The sequence below is a fragment of the Chlorocebus sabaeus genome, chromosome 25 (assembly GCF_047675955.1).
Source record: "Chlorocebus sabaeus isolate Y175 chromosome 25, mChlSab1.0.hap1, whole genome shotgun sequence".
In the NCBI taxonomy this organism is placed as follows: Eukaryota; Metazoa; Chordata; class Mammalia; order Primates; family Cercopithecidae; genus Chlorocebus; species Chlorocebus sabaeus.
This window is the reverse complement of record NC_132928.1, coordinates 81,744,022-81,762,644: the sequence shown is the minus strand read 5'-3', so window position 1 is coordinate 81,762,644 and position 18,623 is coordinate 81,744,022. Positions and strand designations below refer to the sequence as shown.

The 18,623-nt window shown below is 39.1% G+C and overlaps 1 protein-coding gene across 5 annotated transcripts in view; it reads left to right on the top strand.

Annotated features, from left to right (window-relative positions):
- Positions 1-4,031: 4,031 nt before the first annotated feature.
- Positions 4,032-18,623, top strand: part of AKT3 (AKT serine/threonine kinase 3) — a 359,827-nt gene continuing 345,235 nt past the window's right edge. Inside the window, exons 1-2 of one of the 5 annotated variants that reach the window (XM_007989959.3) lie at positions 4,032-4,295; positions 15,264-15,421. In XM_007989959.3, the coding sequence (XP_007988150.1) occupies positions 15,376-15,421 (46 nt within the window). In that variant the 5' untranslated portion in view covers positions 4,032-4,295; positions 15,264-15,375. Of the gene's footprint in view, positions 4,296-13,065; positions 13,085-15,263; positions 15,422-18,623 lie in introns of those variants that run through there. The other 4 variants (XM_007989958.3, XM_007989955.3, XM_073011887.1 and 1 more) reach the window with 4 other exon arrangements.

The following is an 18,623-nucleotide window of genomic DNA, read 5'->3' as shown; positions in this document are numbered from 1 at the left end:
GCACTCTAGCCTGGTGACAGAGCAAGACTCTGTCTCAAAAAAAACAAAAACAAAAAACAAATTAAGAAAGAGAGAAAGAAAGAAAGAAATAAACAAACAAACATCAATCAGGGAAAGGGAGAAAAAGACGATTAGTACTGATAACTATTGTAATGACCTGTATGCCTTAGTCAGTTCGGGATGCTATAAGAAAAATATAACAGACTGGGAGGCTTAACCAACAGAAATTTTAGCTACAGTCTTTTAGACATTGTTCTATTAATCATCTAGGATATATTCACTAATTACAGCTGTAGACTTAATATGGTTATTTCAGAACCACTGTGGTAGAGTGCCAATATAGATTTTTGTATTTGGTTTGTAGCAGCTATTGTTAGATTAACATATTCACATTTTTGGTAAAGGAATCTTAGCTTGCTGACCACTCACTGTGTTTTAGATACTAATATTTCATAAAATGTAATTCACATAAGTTGTTGAAGTAGTTGTAACTACCATTTCACAAATAAGGAAATTAAGGCTTAGAAAAATTAAGCAACTTGCCTGAGATGAGACAAACTATGCAGAGAGAGGATTTGAACTCTGGTCTGCAAGTCTCCAAAGCACTTCTATGTTCTTTCCAATAAATCACTTTACATCCCAAGAGGAAAATACTATATACACTGTACATAGTACACAGATTTATTAGAGCCTTCATTAGAACATTAGAACATGTATTTCTTCCACAAACACGTATTCTGTGCCTGCTTTGTTCCATGCCCTCTCCTAGGACAACACACCCTTTCTATTAAGACAGAAGAGCAGTAACTTAATTTTCATTATGTGATGCCCTGGTCTGAATTTTTGTGTTTCCCCAAATTCATAGATTGAACTCCTGACTTCCAAAGTGTATTAGTAGATGGGGCCTTTGGGAGGTGATTAAGTCATGAGGGTTTGACCCCTCAAGAATGGGATTATTGCCCTTACAAAAGAGGCTCAAGATGGCTGGGAACATTAACTCATGCCTGTAGTCTCAGCTATTCAAGAGGCTGAGGCAGGAGGGTTGCCTGAGTCTAGGAGTTCCAGCCTACAGTGAGCTATGATCATGCCACTGCACTCCATCCTGGGTGACAGAATGAGACTCTTTCTCCAAAAAAAAAAAAAGAAAAGAAAAAGAGGTTCAAGAGAGTTCCCTCACTCTTTCTAAAATGTGAGGACACAGCAAGAAGTCACCAGCTACAAACCAGGAAACGGAACCCTCTTTACACACAAATCTGCTGGTGCCTTGATCTTGGACTTCCCAGCCTCCAGAACTGTGAGAAATACATTTCTGTTCTTTATATGCTACCTAGTTGATGGTATTTTGTTATAGCAGCCTGAATGGACTGAGACATTAGATGCTCTGAAATTCTAAATATCCTTCCAGTTTTAGTTACTCCCAAGAAATGGGGGAAGTACCAAGAAACAGCTCAGTATCAAACTTGGTCATTGGTAGTAAAGAAGAATGAACATTTTTCTTAAAATGCATAAATAACTACTATTGAGAAATGTTAATCTTAAGAATATTTGGTGTAATAAAGAATGAAGGCGTTCTTTGCAAAATTTATGAGGGACATTCCCAGGGATGAATATGCTGGCTGCATTCCATATTATTGGATGTGATGACAAAATAGGGAAGAAATCTAGCACACACTCTGTATGGAGTACCGACACACCACAATCGGCAGATTCTGCCAAATTCATATCGGCATAGTCTAACAGAAAGAACAATGTTATTTAAATAATAGTCCTAAATAATAGTAATTCGATAATAAAATCAAACATGCTTTTATTTTGGAAACTTATGAAACTACTATAGTCCACAAGCAAAAATAAAGCAGAAATAAAAACTTGTAATTCTTCAAATTCATGAAGCCGAGAGTATACAATCCATTCTCATATACTGAATTTTAGGGTTTAATCCATCTAAGATTTAATGCAATCTGACCAGACTGGGAGAAATATTTTGAGGTAGTATGGCTCATACGACACATTCAGTTCTTGTAAACATATTGACGCTAAATTTGGGAACAAAAGAACATCTCGCTGATAAGAGGTATCTAGTAATTCAGTAATTCTGGATACCCCGACTCTCAAAAGTTAAGTATTTAAAGTTTCAGACACTCTTTTTAGTGCTGGTGTCATAAGGGACTACTTTCTTAAAAATAAAAAGCAAGTTGGGGTACTATGGAATAAAAATATCACCTATTTTTGTGTTTTACAGCAAGAAACCTGTAACCCAGTAATTTTACCAATAGTGACTGTGAGAGGTCTGATAATTATGGAAACACTATGTATATTTTATAGATAAAACGAAAATAGGATGAAGTCTGTTTATTCATCAGCTCATAGCATGCTGGGAAATACGGGTAAAGGGGAAAGGCACGGTGGAAGACTTTCTCAGATGGACTGTGTTACCTCAAAACAGCAAATTTTGCTCCAGGGTGGTCAGGGAAACAAGCTTCCCTTACAAACGGATAAAACTGATTTTGTTTTAAACCCTTTTATTTGGTTTCCTACTCCTGTCCACAATCCCAACAGATGCACAGTTCATAAAAGATGTGAACCTCGAAGTATAAATATTAATGCCACACAGTACATAAATACCAGGGGGGCTATAGTATAAAAAAATGACTACCATCAGAAAGTTGTCATGACATAGAAAACAGAATGACGTGCATGTCAGGAGGAGGAACTCTTCTGCAGAAAGAAGCCACAGATATTAACAAAAATGTTGCAATGGGGGAAAATAACAGGTACATCAACAAGGGTAGAGCCACGTGGCGCGATAATAGGGATGCTGGCCAGGTGTTTCCAGAAGCGACAAAACTTGTAAACTTTTGTAACTTTCTGAAGTGCGCTGCATGGTAAAATATGGTCATTCTGCAAAAAAGTGTCCCCAATGCAGTCTCAGAAGTCACTGACTTCAAAATAAAGAAACAGCCTCTTCGTACTGAATGTAGTACCTCGTGGCTTTCCCAAAGTCATTGAAAACGAATATCCCTAAAAAGGGTGTGATTTTAAGAGTGAATTACCATCCGCCCGCTATCTGTGTACCGTGTGTGGACGAATGCTTGCAGCGAGCGGGGCGGAAGGCTGTTCGGAGAGGTGTTCTTGGGCTGCAGTGGTCTCCTGGGATAGTCAGGAATGGTTCGTGCTACGCACTGAGCCGGGGTCCCTCTTCCCCGAGGTGCAGTGGGTGGGGTCCGCGCCTGGACCGCTCCGCGCTCTACGGTTCCTTCCTCATTGGGCACCGCCCACCTCGTGGGCTTCCAGGTGCGAGCCCTAGCGCCGGGCCCATCTCCCCGAGGGGCCGCGGAGGGCCGGAGGAGACGCCCGGGGCCTGGCGGCGCGCGCGTCCGCGGCCAGGGCGGGTGGGTGGGTGAGCCGAGGAAACGGCGGGGCCAGGAGCCTCCGCTCCCAGGCCTCGGGTGCCCGCCAAGGGCCACGCGGGCGCGGGGGAAACCCAGAACTTCCCGCCCGGGAGCGACTGCCCCCGCTCCCGGCTCTGGCTGGCTAGGGGGATGTTCTCGCGAGAGGAGAGGGGGCGCGGGGCGCCGCGGGTTTGGGGGCGCGGGGAAGCCTGAGGACGAGGGCCGGGCAGGGAGGGGAGCAGAGGCGGCGGGCAGGGCCGGGGACGCGGGGAAGCCGCTCCCGCCAGTCGCCGAGAGCCAGCCCCTGACGTCAGGAGTTTTCCTCAAAGTCAACAACAAGCCCCGCGGCGGCGGCGAGAACCGATCGGCGGCGGCCCCGAGCGGGAGGAAGGAGGGGGCGGGGAGGCGGCGGGGGTCCCCTCAGCGAGGCGCAGCCCGGGAGGAGGCCGCAGACCCCCTCCACGCGCCGGGCGCGCCCCGGGGCCCAGAGCCGCCGCCCCGCCGGCGTGACCCGGCCCCCGCCCGAGCGGTGTTTTCTGGTGATGAATTTGTAGCCGATATCCGATTCCCATGTAGAGTCTCCGCCTCCTCCTCTCCCCGCCGCCGCCCTCTCTCCTCCCTCCCCCTCCCGCCGCCGCCGCCGCCGCCTCCCGCTCCAGCTCCGCGGCCCGGCCCGGCCGGCTCCCTCCCTCCCTCCCCTGCAGCCCTTCGCTTGCCCTCCCGCCGGCCGCACCGGGCTCCAGGAGGCCAGAGGCTCTGTGGGGTGGGGGGAGGACAGGAGGGGAGGAGGAGGGAGGGGGGACCCCCGAGTCGCCCCCTCTCCTCCCCCCGCCCCCCCCGGCTCCATCCTCCGCCGCCGCCCGAGCAGCTGCGGGGCCGCCACCGCCGCCGCCGCCTTTGCAGGTAACAGCCACCGCCCCCCACCTCGCCCCCTCCCCGCCTGGCCTCCACTCCCTCTGGGCCCCGGGCCCCGGTCCTCCCTCCCTGCCTCCCTCAGGCTGGGGATGGCGGCGGGGTGGGGTGAGGCGGGGGCTTCTGGGTTGTCACCGCGCCGGGGGCGTGGGCGGGGGCTGGGTCACCGGAGGCTTCGGGCGTGGGTGTGGGTGTGGAGGCCGGGGGATGCCCAGCGCGGTTGACACCGACACCCCCAGCTTTCCGGGGGAAGGTGGGGGGCGGCGGTGCGCAGCGGGCCGGGGGAGGGGTGTTCCCGGCCTAGCGGTACCGTCTGTGTCTGGGCTGCCCCGGCCCGGCGCCTCCAGTCTGCGCAACTCTCGCTGCTTCCCCTCTCCCCTCCCCGCCCGGGCCGCGCGGCGTGGGGAGGGGGCGCCCGCCTGGACCGGGGGCGGTGGCGAGGTTATATAACGCGTGGAGCGCCGGTGTCAGTGTGTTTGGGTTGGGGGGAGGGAGCCGTCTGCCGCGCGCCCTGGCGCTGAGGCTGTCTGCGCGTGGGGTGGGGTGAAGGCGAGGATGCACAGGCGTCCCTGGGGTCTCCTTCCTTTCCCCACCCTTCCCCGCCACTGGCGCGCAGGAAAAGACGGCACCGGTGGGGTGGGGGGGTGTGTGTGTGTGGGAGGTGGGTAACGTGCTTCTCTGTGTTTTTAATAGTAGTGGGGTTTTGATCCGCTTGGGAGTTGTGTGCTAAGAATAGAAATGTGCGGAAGATGCTGGGTTTGGCTGATCCAGTGATGCTGTCGCTGCTGGCGGCGGCGGCAGCTCTGGCTGCAAGTAAACAAACCAGCCTCTTCCTTGTCCACCTCCTCCGGCGCATCGGTCCGCATCAGCCATGATGCCGGTGGGGCCCTTCAGAGCCCAAAGTTGAAGTCTAGCTGGTTGCTGTGTTGACCCTGACGCCGAGGCGGGGTCGCCCCTTGTTTGGGATTTCCCGGGAATCTACAGTTAGCCTAGAGATAAAGAATCTCGTTGGGGTCAGGTTTTTCCAATACCGGTATTTACTTTTTGTGTTCTGAAAGCAGAGGAAATGCTTACCCATAAGTCAAAGCTGGGATGCTGACATTTCTTCCATCAAAATAATGTTGTTATGAAAATAAAACCAACTCAGTTCACCAGTGTGGCATTTTGGTTGAAAGCCTGGTAGTTTGCAATTGATGAAGTTTCCAATTAGAAAGTCAACAGTAAAACCTATGCATCTGTATTGGGTAATTTCTAGCTCTAATAAAATGTTCACACTTTGATTTTATTTGAGGCTGAAGATACAATGGCTTTTTGTAGTTAATACATTGACAGTTGTCTCAAGTCAACAGTTTAGACATGTGTTCCATATTTGGTAAAGCATGGTCGTATATATCTTTTAGTACTATAAATCACTAGGCAACCACTGGGTTTTGTCAGTGGTTGAAACTGACAAATGAGTGAAACTCATGGGTTTAGCTTATATATTTACTTAGGAGACCGAAGGTGGAAGAGTGTAATAAAGATGGTGTAGGAAATGAAGACTAGTCTTCAGAACTCGAGTATCACTTGCAAAATATGTATAAACGAATACAAACATTCCAGGAGGTGGTTGTCTAAAATATGAAAATATTTTATAATTAAAATAGCAACTTACTACTAAATTACTAGTTTTCCAAGGTTTATGATTTAATGCACAATCACATGCAAGATATATATCCAGACTGTAATTGTTTTCCTTTTGCCAGTACATTATCTTGACTTGGAAAGTTTACCAAGGAGATTGTACTTGAAAGTTTACAGGGAGATAGCACTTGAAGATCTTTTTGTTTTCCTTACTGGGGTTGACCCCAATATCTTTGATTGGCTTGAGGTTCCAGTTTTAAAGTGAGGGGGAACAAATATTACATGAATGAGACAATGTTGAAATTTAGATGAATGTAGGGTTTTAGTTTCCAGATGTGTGTTTGTATTGTGGATTTGCAGCATGTTTTCTTAGCATTTTAAAAATAGTCCAAAGTAATCCTGCAAAAATTACGAAATTATTATTTGTATTCATTTGGTTTTCTTTCCATAATTATTACTTGAGTGAATTGTTATCCAATTTAAAATTAATTTTCGGATTGATAATCTTGACATTGACTCTAAGTTGTATATATCAGAGTACTTTTAAGGTTCTGCTTTGGACTTTTAAAAAATTTTATAGATGTAAAATATTTTAAATAAGATTATATTTAACAAATACTGGAGTGTGAACTGTGCTGGTTTAATTAAAAACTTTTAATATTTACATTTCATTCAGAAAATCGCTGTCAGAAGGAATTTGTTTTCAGAATCATTGCAAATCTAAATAAACGTGTTGATTAAACTTACTAGGGAAAAAAATGAACTTAGGGTAGAGTCTTGTGGAAAGTAAAGACTTATTTTTTAAACTGTAGCTTTTGATGTAAACATATGAGAAATTTTCTTTTAAAAATTCAGTGGAAATTTCCAGCTGTCTGGGTTTCTTTAAAATGAGGAACCTGTTTTACAAATTGATTTTGTGGAAGTTTAGCCTTTACTTAAACTTTGTGTATTTTTGTGAGAAGATAGCCATGCTTTCTTTTGTTATTACATCTTTTAGTTCAAGAATTTGTCCTTGGGAAGATAAGGCAATCACTGTTAACCACTGTTAATTGGATGTTTAGCATGATTTGATAGGAGCTTGTTTTTATAGTGTGATTAAATTTTAAAGTGTTAAAAAGAAAAATTTAAGACTATCTTAGATTTGAGCAACAAAATGCAAGAACTGAAAAACCATTTTCATTTTTTTTTGAGCAAATCAGTCTTGTAATCTGACTTGCATTTTTATTTTTAAGTTAATATGCATTAATAATACACACAATTTTTGTTAGAAGATTTGTGTTACTCCAGGTTTCAGCGTCTGCATCAGTATTTTAAATCCTGGTCACCCAGCATATCTTCTTTTGGAAAGATAGTCCTGAATCTTCTGACAACAAATACTTTGCCCTGATCTTTTACATGTGATAGGATTAGATTCAGTTTAGAGTTATTGCTAACCAATGCCTGGTGAGCAGTTGCCATGTGCCAGGCACTGTGATATGTGCTTTACCTGTATTCATTTAATCTTTCAAACAACCCCTGCTACACTTTTGAAAGTGATTTTCACATAAGAAGAACTTATTGTGGCATTCTAAAAATACCTGTTATTTAAACTTCCCTAATTTTACAACGCTTTTAGTGTTTTTCTTGTTTGTACCTATTATTAGACTTAACAGTGACAATTCTAAATTTGCATAATTTGGTACAATAATTTCCATAGCATCAAGTTAATAAAAGTGTATTGACTGGCCCATTAACATACCCTTTCATTTGTTTAAAATGCCAAATTAGATACCTCAAATGTTTACATACTTTATTATAACATCATAGTCTTTCATCAAATTAGATGTAAACTCATTTTCTTTGCCAAGTAATCCTTGAATACTAATGGGTAGGTAAAATTAATATATGCTTCTTGACTTGTTGATGTGTTTTTTTAGTTCTGTTTCTTTTCAGTACCCTATCATCAACTATAGATATTTCTCATTTCTAAATATTATGAGGGGAAAGTAAAAAGATTTGCTAGAAGAAAACACTGGAATTTCAAATGAGAATTCTTCTTCCCTATATTAGATAATTCCTATATATATGGATGCATTTTAAAAATTTATAATTAGGGAGATTGCCAAGACAGATTTTAGGAGGATTTTACATGTATATTGGAATCTATATTAGATAAGAAAGCCTCTGACTATATTTGGGGGACTAGTGATAGGAGGGGAAGGAGGATAGTATTTTTCCGATAACGGAGCTTAGCCCAAATTTTGTCTTAATTGAAATGCTGTTTGAATGTTTTATCTTCCAATTATAAAACTTTTGAGGACATGAACTATGTATGTATAATCACGTCTTTCACTTATGATGCCATCTATATATGAAGTAGATACTCTGCAGATTTTAACTTGCAGAATCATAAATATTAGCTCTGGAAGAGCTATAAAGCTATTCCGAGTTCATCTAATGCTACACTTTTATTTTTATGGCTCGGGAAACTGAGGCACAGATAATTAAAGTGACCTTATACAGCATCACTCTGGGTGGGGCAGGGACTCAAGTTTCTTGGTCTTTCTGGTGCTCTTCCTAATGCACCATTGTCATGAACCTTGTTATAAGATTCCATACCTATTGGTTAGCTCAGTTTAATCTGGGGGTAAATTCTGTCAATCTGATTCTTGGTGTTTAATGGACCGTATATCAATTGCATTTTATATATATGTATGGATTTTTAAAAATTTATAATTAGTCTCCCAAGACAAAGTTTAAAATTGTTTTACATGTATATTAGAAAAATATGACCAACTGTGCAACCAAATTCTTTTTTTTTTTTTTTTTTTTTTTTTGAGACAGGTTCTCACTGTGCTGTGTCACCCAGGCACGGTCACCACTCAGCACAGCCTAGATTTCCTGGGTTCAGGTGATCCTCCCACCTCAGCCTCCTGAGTAGCTGGGACTGCAGGTGCCTGCCACAACTTCCAAGTAATTTTTGTATTTTTGGTAGAGATAGGGTTTTGCCATGTTGCCCAGGCTGGTTGTGAACTCCTGGGCTCAAGTGATCTGCCTGCCTCAGCCTCCCAAAGTGCTAGGATTACAGGCATGTGCCACCATGCCTGGCCATCTGAAGTTCTTTTAGTAGCAGTCCCCAACCTGTCCGTGGTATTATAGATGCCTTCACATAGAGGCAGCCTACACTTTGCATGAGAAATGGAGGGAATAATTTATCAATAGCTTGTTCAGTGATTTAGGTGAAACAGGAATCTAATAAGCATTTTTCTATTAGTTTCAAATTAAAATATTGAGTATATCACGCAGTACAAGTTGCTTTTTTATTTTTAATAATCGTGTTGATTGAAATGGCATTCAGATGCCCTAAACAGGAGTAGGGAAACGGCCAGGAAAATGCTTCATGTTTTTGTAGAAATGTTTTAAACTTAATAAAATCGATTTTTCAGAATTGGCAGTTTGGAAGAACTGATATGTTGTTTGAAAGTTGGAAATTTTGCCTATTCAGGTATTTTACCATATTCTGAACCTCAGGGAAGTTGTCTATAGAAAGAGTTTTAAGAAAATCCCACAAAGTGCTCTTTAGAGAGAAAGATATCCAAAGTGTATTGTTTATGTGGTTCACTTTCTGTATATGATGTGTATATTTTTAACAGGATAACAACTCCGAAAATAGGGACAGACTGCCTTGGAATTATTTGAAGTACAGAACAAATTACCTTGAATTTCCTTTACATTTCAGAATGTTTCTTGTCCCTCAGATCCTTCTAAAAGTTTGATATAGCCCTATGTATTTATTATGGTATATATTAGTTTCACTTACTTCTTGAAATCAGAAAATGCCATAGAATTATATTGTGGTTACCCTTGACCATCATTTGTTTTTCAAACTAGTAACATCCTGTTGTATTTGAACTTCAGATGTCCTTTACTAGTTCAGTTTGGCTGTCATACATAAATAATATTAAAAAATTGTAGGAAGCAAATATATTCTACATAGTATTAATTACAAAGAGTTTAGAGAAAGTTGTATTATTGAATTGTATTCTGGCGTTTAACTTAGAAATTCACTTATAGGAAATTATTAACCTATGAATTTTGTCCTTATTCGTAAAAAAAAGAGTTGGGAGCCTTTTAACTTTATGTAAACCTACTTTTAGTCTTCTGTTACTTCATTTGTGATGCCTTAGTTATATTTAATTTTTAATTTATTTAAAAATGTTTTACTTTTTGGACTTTTGAAAAATCTGATACAGAAAAAATGTTCAGAACTATTTGCAAATATTACATGTTTTTGAGAGTTCATATTGTGTTACTTGGTAGAAAACATAGCAAATTGATGGAAGACTTGCAGGTAGTCCTTTTTTTTATTTATTGCTAACTTATTGTAACTAGGGGAAGTAATGTTACTGGTTGGTCACAGGTTCAAAATTGTGACTGTAATAGCTACAGCACAGATTTGTTTTTTAGAGTCAAATGAATTGATATATGTGAAAGCTCTTTGATAAGTTACAAGTTTGGACAAGATTTTTAAAGAAACCAGTTAGTTTTTCTTACCAACCTGTAATAGTCCTTGTCATGGAGTAGACAATCGATACATAATTTATTGACTGAATAAGTATATGTATGTTACATATTTTTTTGAGTGAATAGTTTCAAAAGATGTTTGAAGAAATTTACTTTTTGCTTAAAATTGAATGGCTGGTTACTACAAGCAAATGTGTCTTTTACAAATTCTTAAAAGTATCATTAAGAAAATATGCCATTCTTTCCCATTTTTCTTCCCATAATTGATCATTTTGGTTAGCTTAATGCTATAATATATATCGATATATTGATAATATATCGATATGTATTTATAATATTGATGGTGGTTTTGCTTGAAGTTGAAACTTAATCTCAGCAAAAATGGTGAAAAGCTATCAAGAAAAAAGGATACGTTTATTGTGTTCTAGTCCTTGTAATTAATGGAGGTCTATAGGAAACATACCTTAAGGAATAGGGCACAGTATTTATTATCATTTTAATTATAATTTATATATAAGTGCTTCTTTAATGTTTAAATTCAGTTTCATTTTTAAGATGGCTCAAGACCATTCTCTCTACTAATTTATATTTGTTTGCATAGCCTGTTCTTTGTTATCTAAGGCCGCATCTTCATCATTCATCCACTCATTCATTTATTCCATATTTGCCAGCATGTGTAAGTGCTAGGCAGTGTCAGATTGCTTTACTAAATTATAATGTGATTGAAGTAAAATATGCAAAATGTTTTGTAAATTATAAAATGAAATTCAAATGCTATTACTGTTATCAAATTCTCAAGCAGTCAGTTCTGAATGAAGATACCTTTTGTGTAACTGTTTTAGGAGTAAAATCTAAGTGGAATCTGTCAAGAATTTTGTGTGAAACTTTATAAGAATGGGAAAAATTAAATTAGCAATGAAATGTTTAATGCAATAAGCTTAAAAGAAAAATAAACCCAATTATGTTATAGTTTGTTGGATGGAACACACTTTTAGAACAGTTAGGAATATAGAAGGAGGTGAACTTTTGTCTACCCTAGGAAACAGATGACAAAGTTCCAACTCGTCTTGTGGATTAGTGTTTTTAGTTAATATGGAAGACTGAATGGGACAGTATATGCTGTTGTGCAGGAGTGTTGCCGCTATAGGAAAATTAAAGAACATGGTTTGCTGCTTACTAGTCAATAGAACTGTTTATTTCTAACTTACCATAATTCCAGAGTAGTAGACCTATGACATCTTTTAAGTTATTTTCAAAGAATGTATCATTTTAGCCAGTAAAGACCCAGGGGCAATTTTTAAAGCTGAAAATTGTGGGTAATATTTGATAATAGTTTTAAGTGAAAATGGGTAAAGCTATCTCTATAATGTATGCTTGGGTTCACTGCCTCTGATGAAGATTATAAATTCTGTCCTGTTGATTTAACATACATTTTCACAGTTTAATCTTACACATATGAGCACTGATAAAAACATTTATCTAAAACACTAATTTTTAGAAACAGTTTCGTTACAAAACAAAATTCATTGATTTTTGGGTTGGTCTGGGTATTTCAGTGTATTGTTTTATACTGAAGAAGTAATGTGAGTGGAAAGAGCATATGCTTGATTGTCTGGTCCTGGTTGGCCATTTGGTGACTGTTTCATTTTGGACAAGTTACTTCATCTGTCTTGGTCTCTGTTTCTTCAGCTATAAAATGAGGGTCGCTCCAGCTTTAACATTCTGATAATAAAATGTTCACTTCGAAATACAGAATCAATTTTGTAAATTTTTTTTTAGTGTTCTTTAAAAAGATACTGTAATATAAGCCATTTTGATAGGAAAGTATGTATTTTATATATGTTTATTGGATATAATTTTTTGTTATTACTCATTATTACCCTGATCTCTCTCTCATTTCCACTCTAAGAATAGTAAGATCTGAATTGTCTTTTATTCATGTTATATAGTTGTATAGTTAAAAACCAAGAATGGCCTTAATAGATGTTGAGCCCCTTGCTACAAGTATTACCAAAGAGAAGGGCTACAGTGCAGCTCTTCTAGAGAGATCATGCACCAGTGTCTGCCGGTATTTGACTTATAATTCTTTATGCAGTATAAGTAGTTAACCTTTTCAGTTATGTAGCTCTATATTATGTAGGCAGTTGGCCATGTTGGATTCTTTAGGATGTTACATCAAATAAAAATGATGTTTAGATTCTTTATTGAAGGTTTTTTGGCTTTTTTTAACATGTGTGGTGAAATAAGTCCTATTATGTGGCCATTTCCTATGACAGTAATAAATTTAGGCTTTGCTGAGGTAGAGTTATACATATTTCTTTTAGAACCTTTAATATGCCAATAGTGACGTTTCAAGAGAATATGATTTGTGGAATTTCCCACTTACTAGCCCACAGGATTTCTCTTTTTCATCTTTATTTTCATTATTTTTCTAGAATTTCTCTAATTTAGTGTTCTGTCAAACAAATGTATTTTAGGAAAATACTTCCAGATTCTAATATCCCTTTTTTTTTTTTTTTTTTTTAAAAGAGACAGTGTTTTGCTCTGTTGCCCAGGCTGGAGTGTGTTGGTGCAATCATAGCTCACTGCAGCCTTGAACTTCTGGGCTCAAGTGATTTCTCCCACCTCAGCCTCCCCAGCAGCGGGGATTGCAGGTGCATGCCTTGATACCCAGCTCATTTTAAATTTTTCTTTTTTTTCTTTTTTTTTTTGTATGGACATAGTCTCACTTTGTTGCCCAGGTTTGCCTTGAACTCCTGGACGTAAGTAATCCTCCTGCCTTGGCCTCCTAAAGTGCTGGGATTACAAGCTAATATCCCTTTTTGACTCTCCACAGCAACAGACTCATGGTGATTTTGAGGAGTCTCAGCCTTACCTATAGGTTCTGCCTGTGACCTCATAATACATAAGGCTGGTGGTCTTGCTTTCAGCTACATAGCTTTTGTCAGTTTATTTAGTCAGGCTACATAGAGAATGTTTAGTCTTGATTCCTGACTGCTAAGTGGTTAGGCTCCACACTTAATTTGCATTGAAGAAAGACCTGTAATCTAATTTAGCACTAGGTTGGGAGTCTAACACTGAACTTAACTGCTGTGTATCATTTATCACAACCCAAGTTGAGAGAGTATGTTTGTGTAGTCCATCTATCCATTTTTCTAGTTATCTAAAATTTATGCATATGATTCTTGACCACATAACACTGGTGTACCTGGACCACATTTTTTGGTCCCCTTTGGTGCAAATGGATTTACTAATGTCATGTTGGCATTTTCCTTTTTAGTTTGAGAGCGACAATAAGCAATGACCCTGTAAAACTCATTGCTGTATATGGGAGGATGTTTTTGAGGACTTTCCTGCATACATCTTATGAAGAAGACTCATGGGATAAATTTGATTTTTGTCCCAGGAAAAGTTGTATTTCTTTTGAGGAACTTTTTTTCCTTTTTTAAAAAAATTTGTGCAGCGTGGACAATATAGGGGGACCCTATCTCTACAAAAAATTTTTAAAAAAATTAGCCAGGCATGGTGATGCCTGCCTGTAGTTCAGCTACTCAGGAGGCTGAGGTGGGAGGATTGCTTGAGCCCCAGTGGAGACTGCAGTGAGCTATGATTGTGCCACTGTACTCTAGCTTGGATGATGGGGGGAACCCCATCTCAAAAAAAATTTTTTTTTGGATACTGTAAATAGGAAAACCTATTGTATTATTTGCATTGTCTTCTTCCCAAGAACTCAATGCCAAATTTGTGGCTTATCTTTCCCCAATATGTGTGCCTTTACTCTGACTTCTTTTTATCTTAAGGCAGTGTAGTTTTGGAATGCAGGCTCTGGAGTCAGATAGCCTGGTTTCAGATCTTGGCTCCACATTTACTAGGTGTGTTGAAATGGAGCAAGTTGCTTTATCTTTGTGAGCCTCAGTTTCCTTATCTGTGAAATGGAATTAATAGTATCATCATAAGGTCATCAAGATCACATAAGAATAATAGATGTAAGAATCTGTAACGGTTCTTGGCACATGTTGAATACTCAATATTTTTTTCTACTTTCATATTCCCTTTGTTTCACTTTATAAGTACATAGTATGAAATCAATTATTTTTTAATCTCCCTAAAATATTTCTTGGAACAGGCAGAGTAAGAATACATAAATGATGATTGGGCATTTTATATCAGTTAAAGTATTTACGACCGGGTGTGGTGGCTCATGCCTGTAATCCCAGCATTTTGGGAGGCTGAGGTGGGTGGATCACGAGGTCAGGAGTTCGAGACCAGCCCGGCCAATATGGCGAAACCCCATTTCTACTAAAAATACAAAAATTAGCCAGGTGTTGTGGCACACATCTATAGTCCCAGCTGCTTAGGAGGTTGAGACAGAAGAATCGCTTGAACCTGGGAGGCGGAGGTTGCAGTGAGCAGATATCGTGCCACTGCACTCCAGCCTGGTGACAAAGTAAGACTCCGTTTCAAAAAAAAAAAACAACAAAAAGTATTCACAATTAGGGCTATTAACTTTTATTCTTTTCCCTCTTTAGCTCAAATACACATCACCAAACAAATTTTCTGTATTATTTGGGTAGGCGTGACTGGTTTTCTTAAGACTTTTGTTGCAGCCTCTTAGGTTAAAAGTTTCACTATCATTTGAAATTGGTCACAAGACTAGGGAAGTGCATTCATTATAGAACTATTTAACAAATAAGTTCCCCAGTTTGAAGAGCTAGACTTTTATGTGAGGTCAGGCCAGTTGAAGACATTTACAAAGAATTAGTTGTTTGTTATTGCTCTGTGAGTTGCAAGAATGGAAAAAAAAGAAATTCTTTCTTCAATACTTCCTTCCAGGCTGAGTCATCACTAGAGAGTGGGAAGGGCAGCAGCAGCAGAGAATCCAAACCCTAAAGCCGATATCACAAAGTACCATTTCTCCAAGTTGGGGGCTCAGAGGGGAGTCATCATGAGCGATGTTACCATTGTGAAAGAAGGTTGGGTTCAGAAGAGGGGTAAGTGCTCCACAAACCAAAAATAATACGGTTGGTAAGAGTGCTAGCAGTGAGTGACGTCTTAGAAGTTGATCTTTTTTCTGATGCTGTTAATCTGTGACATGCTATGTCTAGTAAGGGAGAAATGATATATTTAATATGTGTGTTAGGAATTTGCTTGTTATTAAGGGATTTCTTTGTAATTCTTGATTTTGCACATTTATAATCTAGTTAGGTTTGACTTTCTGGTATGTTGTGTGTATGCATGTTACAGAAAGTGTTGTATTTTCCTGTGGTGTCTACAGGTTCTATAATCTGGAGAGATACCTTTAGAGTCATTTAATATATGTAAAAGTACTATCCTGTATGCATTTAATCACATGTAAATAAGAGAAGCCAGTTTGAATGGCTGTACGGGAGTGGCTTAAAGTAGAAAAGGGGAAAGGGTTCACCCACAAATTCATGGATTAATCCCATAAATTAGGTAAGTAAAGTCCTGATGTAAAAGGCCAAACGAGGACAAGGATTTTGTGTGTGTGTATGTTTATGTTTAATTTCATATTTTTATTTTTCATTATCTAGGTTTAGTATACCTTGTTTACTCCTACTTTAGATAAATAACTTAAGCACATTATTATTTTTTATTATTAAAGGAAGAACCCTTCTATGTAAAGCTTGGTTTATCATCTGTGAGATCACCTGCTTATGTGGTCAATGTATTTATTAGAAATTTAGAGTTTACATTAGTTGCTAGGCAACTACTGTTTACCCACATGGCCAAGTTGAGTAGAATGAGGACTGTTCCATTCTCAGAACTTTTTAGTTCCTGTATATCTACTGCATGGTTAAAAGTTCCCTCCTAAATATTGATTTTAATATTCTTTGATGGGATGTGGTAAATACCTATGCTGAAAAGCTGTTGTCATAGTTAAATGTGATTATGAATTATTTTTTAAATGAGACTTATTGAGTTGTAACTTCTGTAATAAAATTAAGCAATGTAAAGTTATAATTTGATGAGTTTTGCCAGATGTATACAGTAGTGTAACAAACACTCTGATCGTGATATAGTGGTTATTTTCGTTACCCCAAGAAGTTCTTTGTTCTCCCTTTGCAACCCAGTCCTCATCCCTTAACCCTGGCAACCACTTTATCTGCTGTTACTATAATTGCTTTTCTAGAATTTCATATAAATGGACTCATGCAATACATAGTTATTTTGTGGCTGATTTCTTTTACATAGCATAATACTTTTAATATTCATCCATGTCTTGTACATCATTAGTTTTTTTTTTTATGGTTGAGGAGTAGTTATGGTCTGGATATATCACAGTTTATCTGTTAATCACTTGTGGACATTTGGGCTGCTTCTAGCTTTTGGTTAGTACTAATAGAGTCTGGACATTTGAGTTCATGTCTTTGTGTAATGTGTTTTCATTTGTCTTGGGTAATAACCTAGGAATGATATTGCTGGGTCATATGGTAAGTGTATGTTTAACTTTATAAGAAGTGTATGTTTAACAAACTGCCCAGCTGTCTTCCGATGTGCCTATTTGTATTGTCAAGTGTAATTTCTTTCAATGTCATTCTCCTGTTATGAATTGGGAAAGCATTTTCAGATTTTAGTGCTTTATAAAGGCTTTTCTGGTTTACTTTTTAATCATATTTATATTATTTTCCTACTTTTTTTGGAGGGGGATGGCAAATCACTTGAACCTTTTTGAGTTTTACTTTACTAATCTGTAAAATCTGCTTTCATAAGATTGTTTTGAGGGTTAAATGAGATGATGGATGTGGATGTATTTTGACAGTTCTAACAGTGTAAGCTGTTGCTATCTCCACATGTTTATCAAGGATTTAGGATGATTCTTGAGTCTGTTTAATTAATTATATCTTTGAAATACCATAATAGAAAGTATTTAGTCCATGGATTATGGAAAAAAAAATGAATAAGAATTTCTCATCATTTTTCCTGTAGTAGTCAGGGAAAGGGGTTCTAATAATGTGTGTTTATTTTGAGATGAATAGTCGCATAAATATAAGAATTTGAATAATACACAAAGGTATAAAATGAAACATAAAAAATCTACTCCCTATCTGTTCTACCTCCTTTGTCAGAGATAATTATTTTAGAACTTTTTTCCTATTTTTAATCTTATCATTATGCCAATTTTTAATATAATATAGTAAACCTTAACCTTCAGTAACCTAATATCTCCCCATTGTGAAAAATAGAAGGATTTAACTTTTAATACTGATTCTACCATCTTCCTTTTATTTATTTTTTGGTTGCCTTTATGATTAAACTTACAGCTGTTTGACAGTTAACTTTAGAGTGTTCAGACATTGTCTCTAAACTTGTCACTTCATAATTTGTAAAAAAAAATTAGCTTTCCTCGTCATCTTTCCGTTGAATTCCTCACATTCCCTTTCCAGATTGTCAACTATAACATTTGTTTTATATGTCAAGATTTATAATAGTTATATTTGCTGATGCTGAAAAGCAGTTAAAATATTACATTATATAAATAATATGGTTAAACAAAGTGGTATGATGAGATTCTTAGAGAGCGAATGGATTTATTTTATTTTATTTTACTTTAAGTTCTGGGATACATGTGCAGAATGTGCAGGTTTACTGCATAGGTATATATGTGCCATGGTGGTTTGCTGCACCTATCAACCTATCACCTAGGTTTTAAACCCCCCATGCATTAGGTATTTGTCCTAATGCTCTCCCTTACCTTGCCCCCTACCCCCGACAGGCCCTGGTGTGTGATGTTCCCCTCCTTGTGTCCATGTGTTCTCATTGGAGAACAAATGGATTTCTTACACTCTTTTTGTACTCCAGAGCTGCCATACTTTAATTTGGTTTCTAGTTTGGACTGTGGCTATTTTCCTGGATTTTCTTTATTTTTGTTTTATTTTTTTGAGACAGAGTCTCGTTTTGTCGCCCAGGCTGGAATGCAGTGGCGTGATCTCAGCTACTGCAAACTCCACCTCCCGGGTTCAAGCGATTCTCCTGCCTCAGCCTCCCAAGTAGCTGGGATTACAGGCACCTGCCACCATGCCCGGCTAATTTTTTGTATTTTCAGTAGAGACGAGGTTTCACCGAGTTAGCCAGGATGGTCTCGATCTCCTGACCTCGTGATCTGCCCGCCTTGGCCTCCCAAAGTGCTGGGATTACAGGTGTGAGCTACCGCACCAGTTCCTTTTTCTGTAT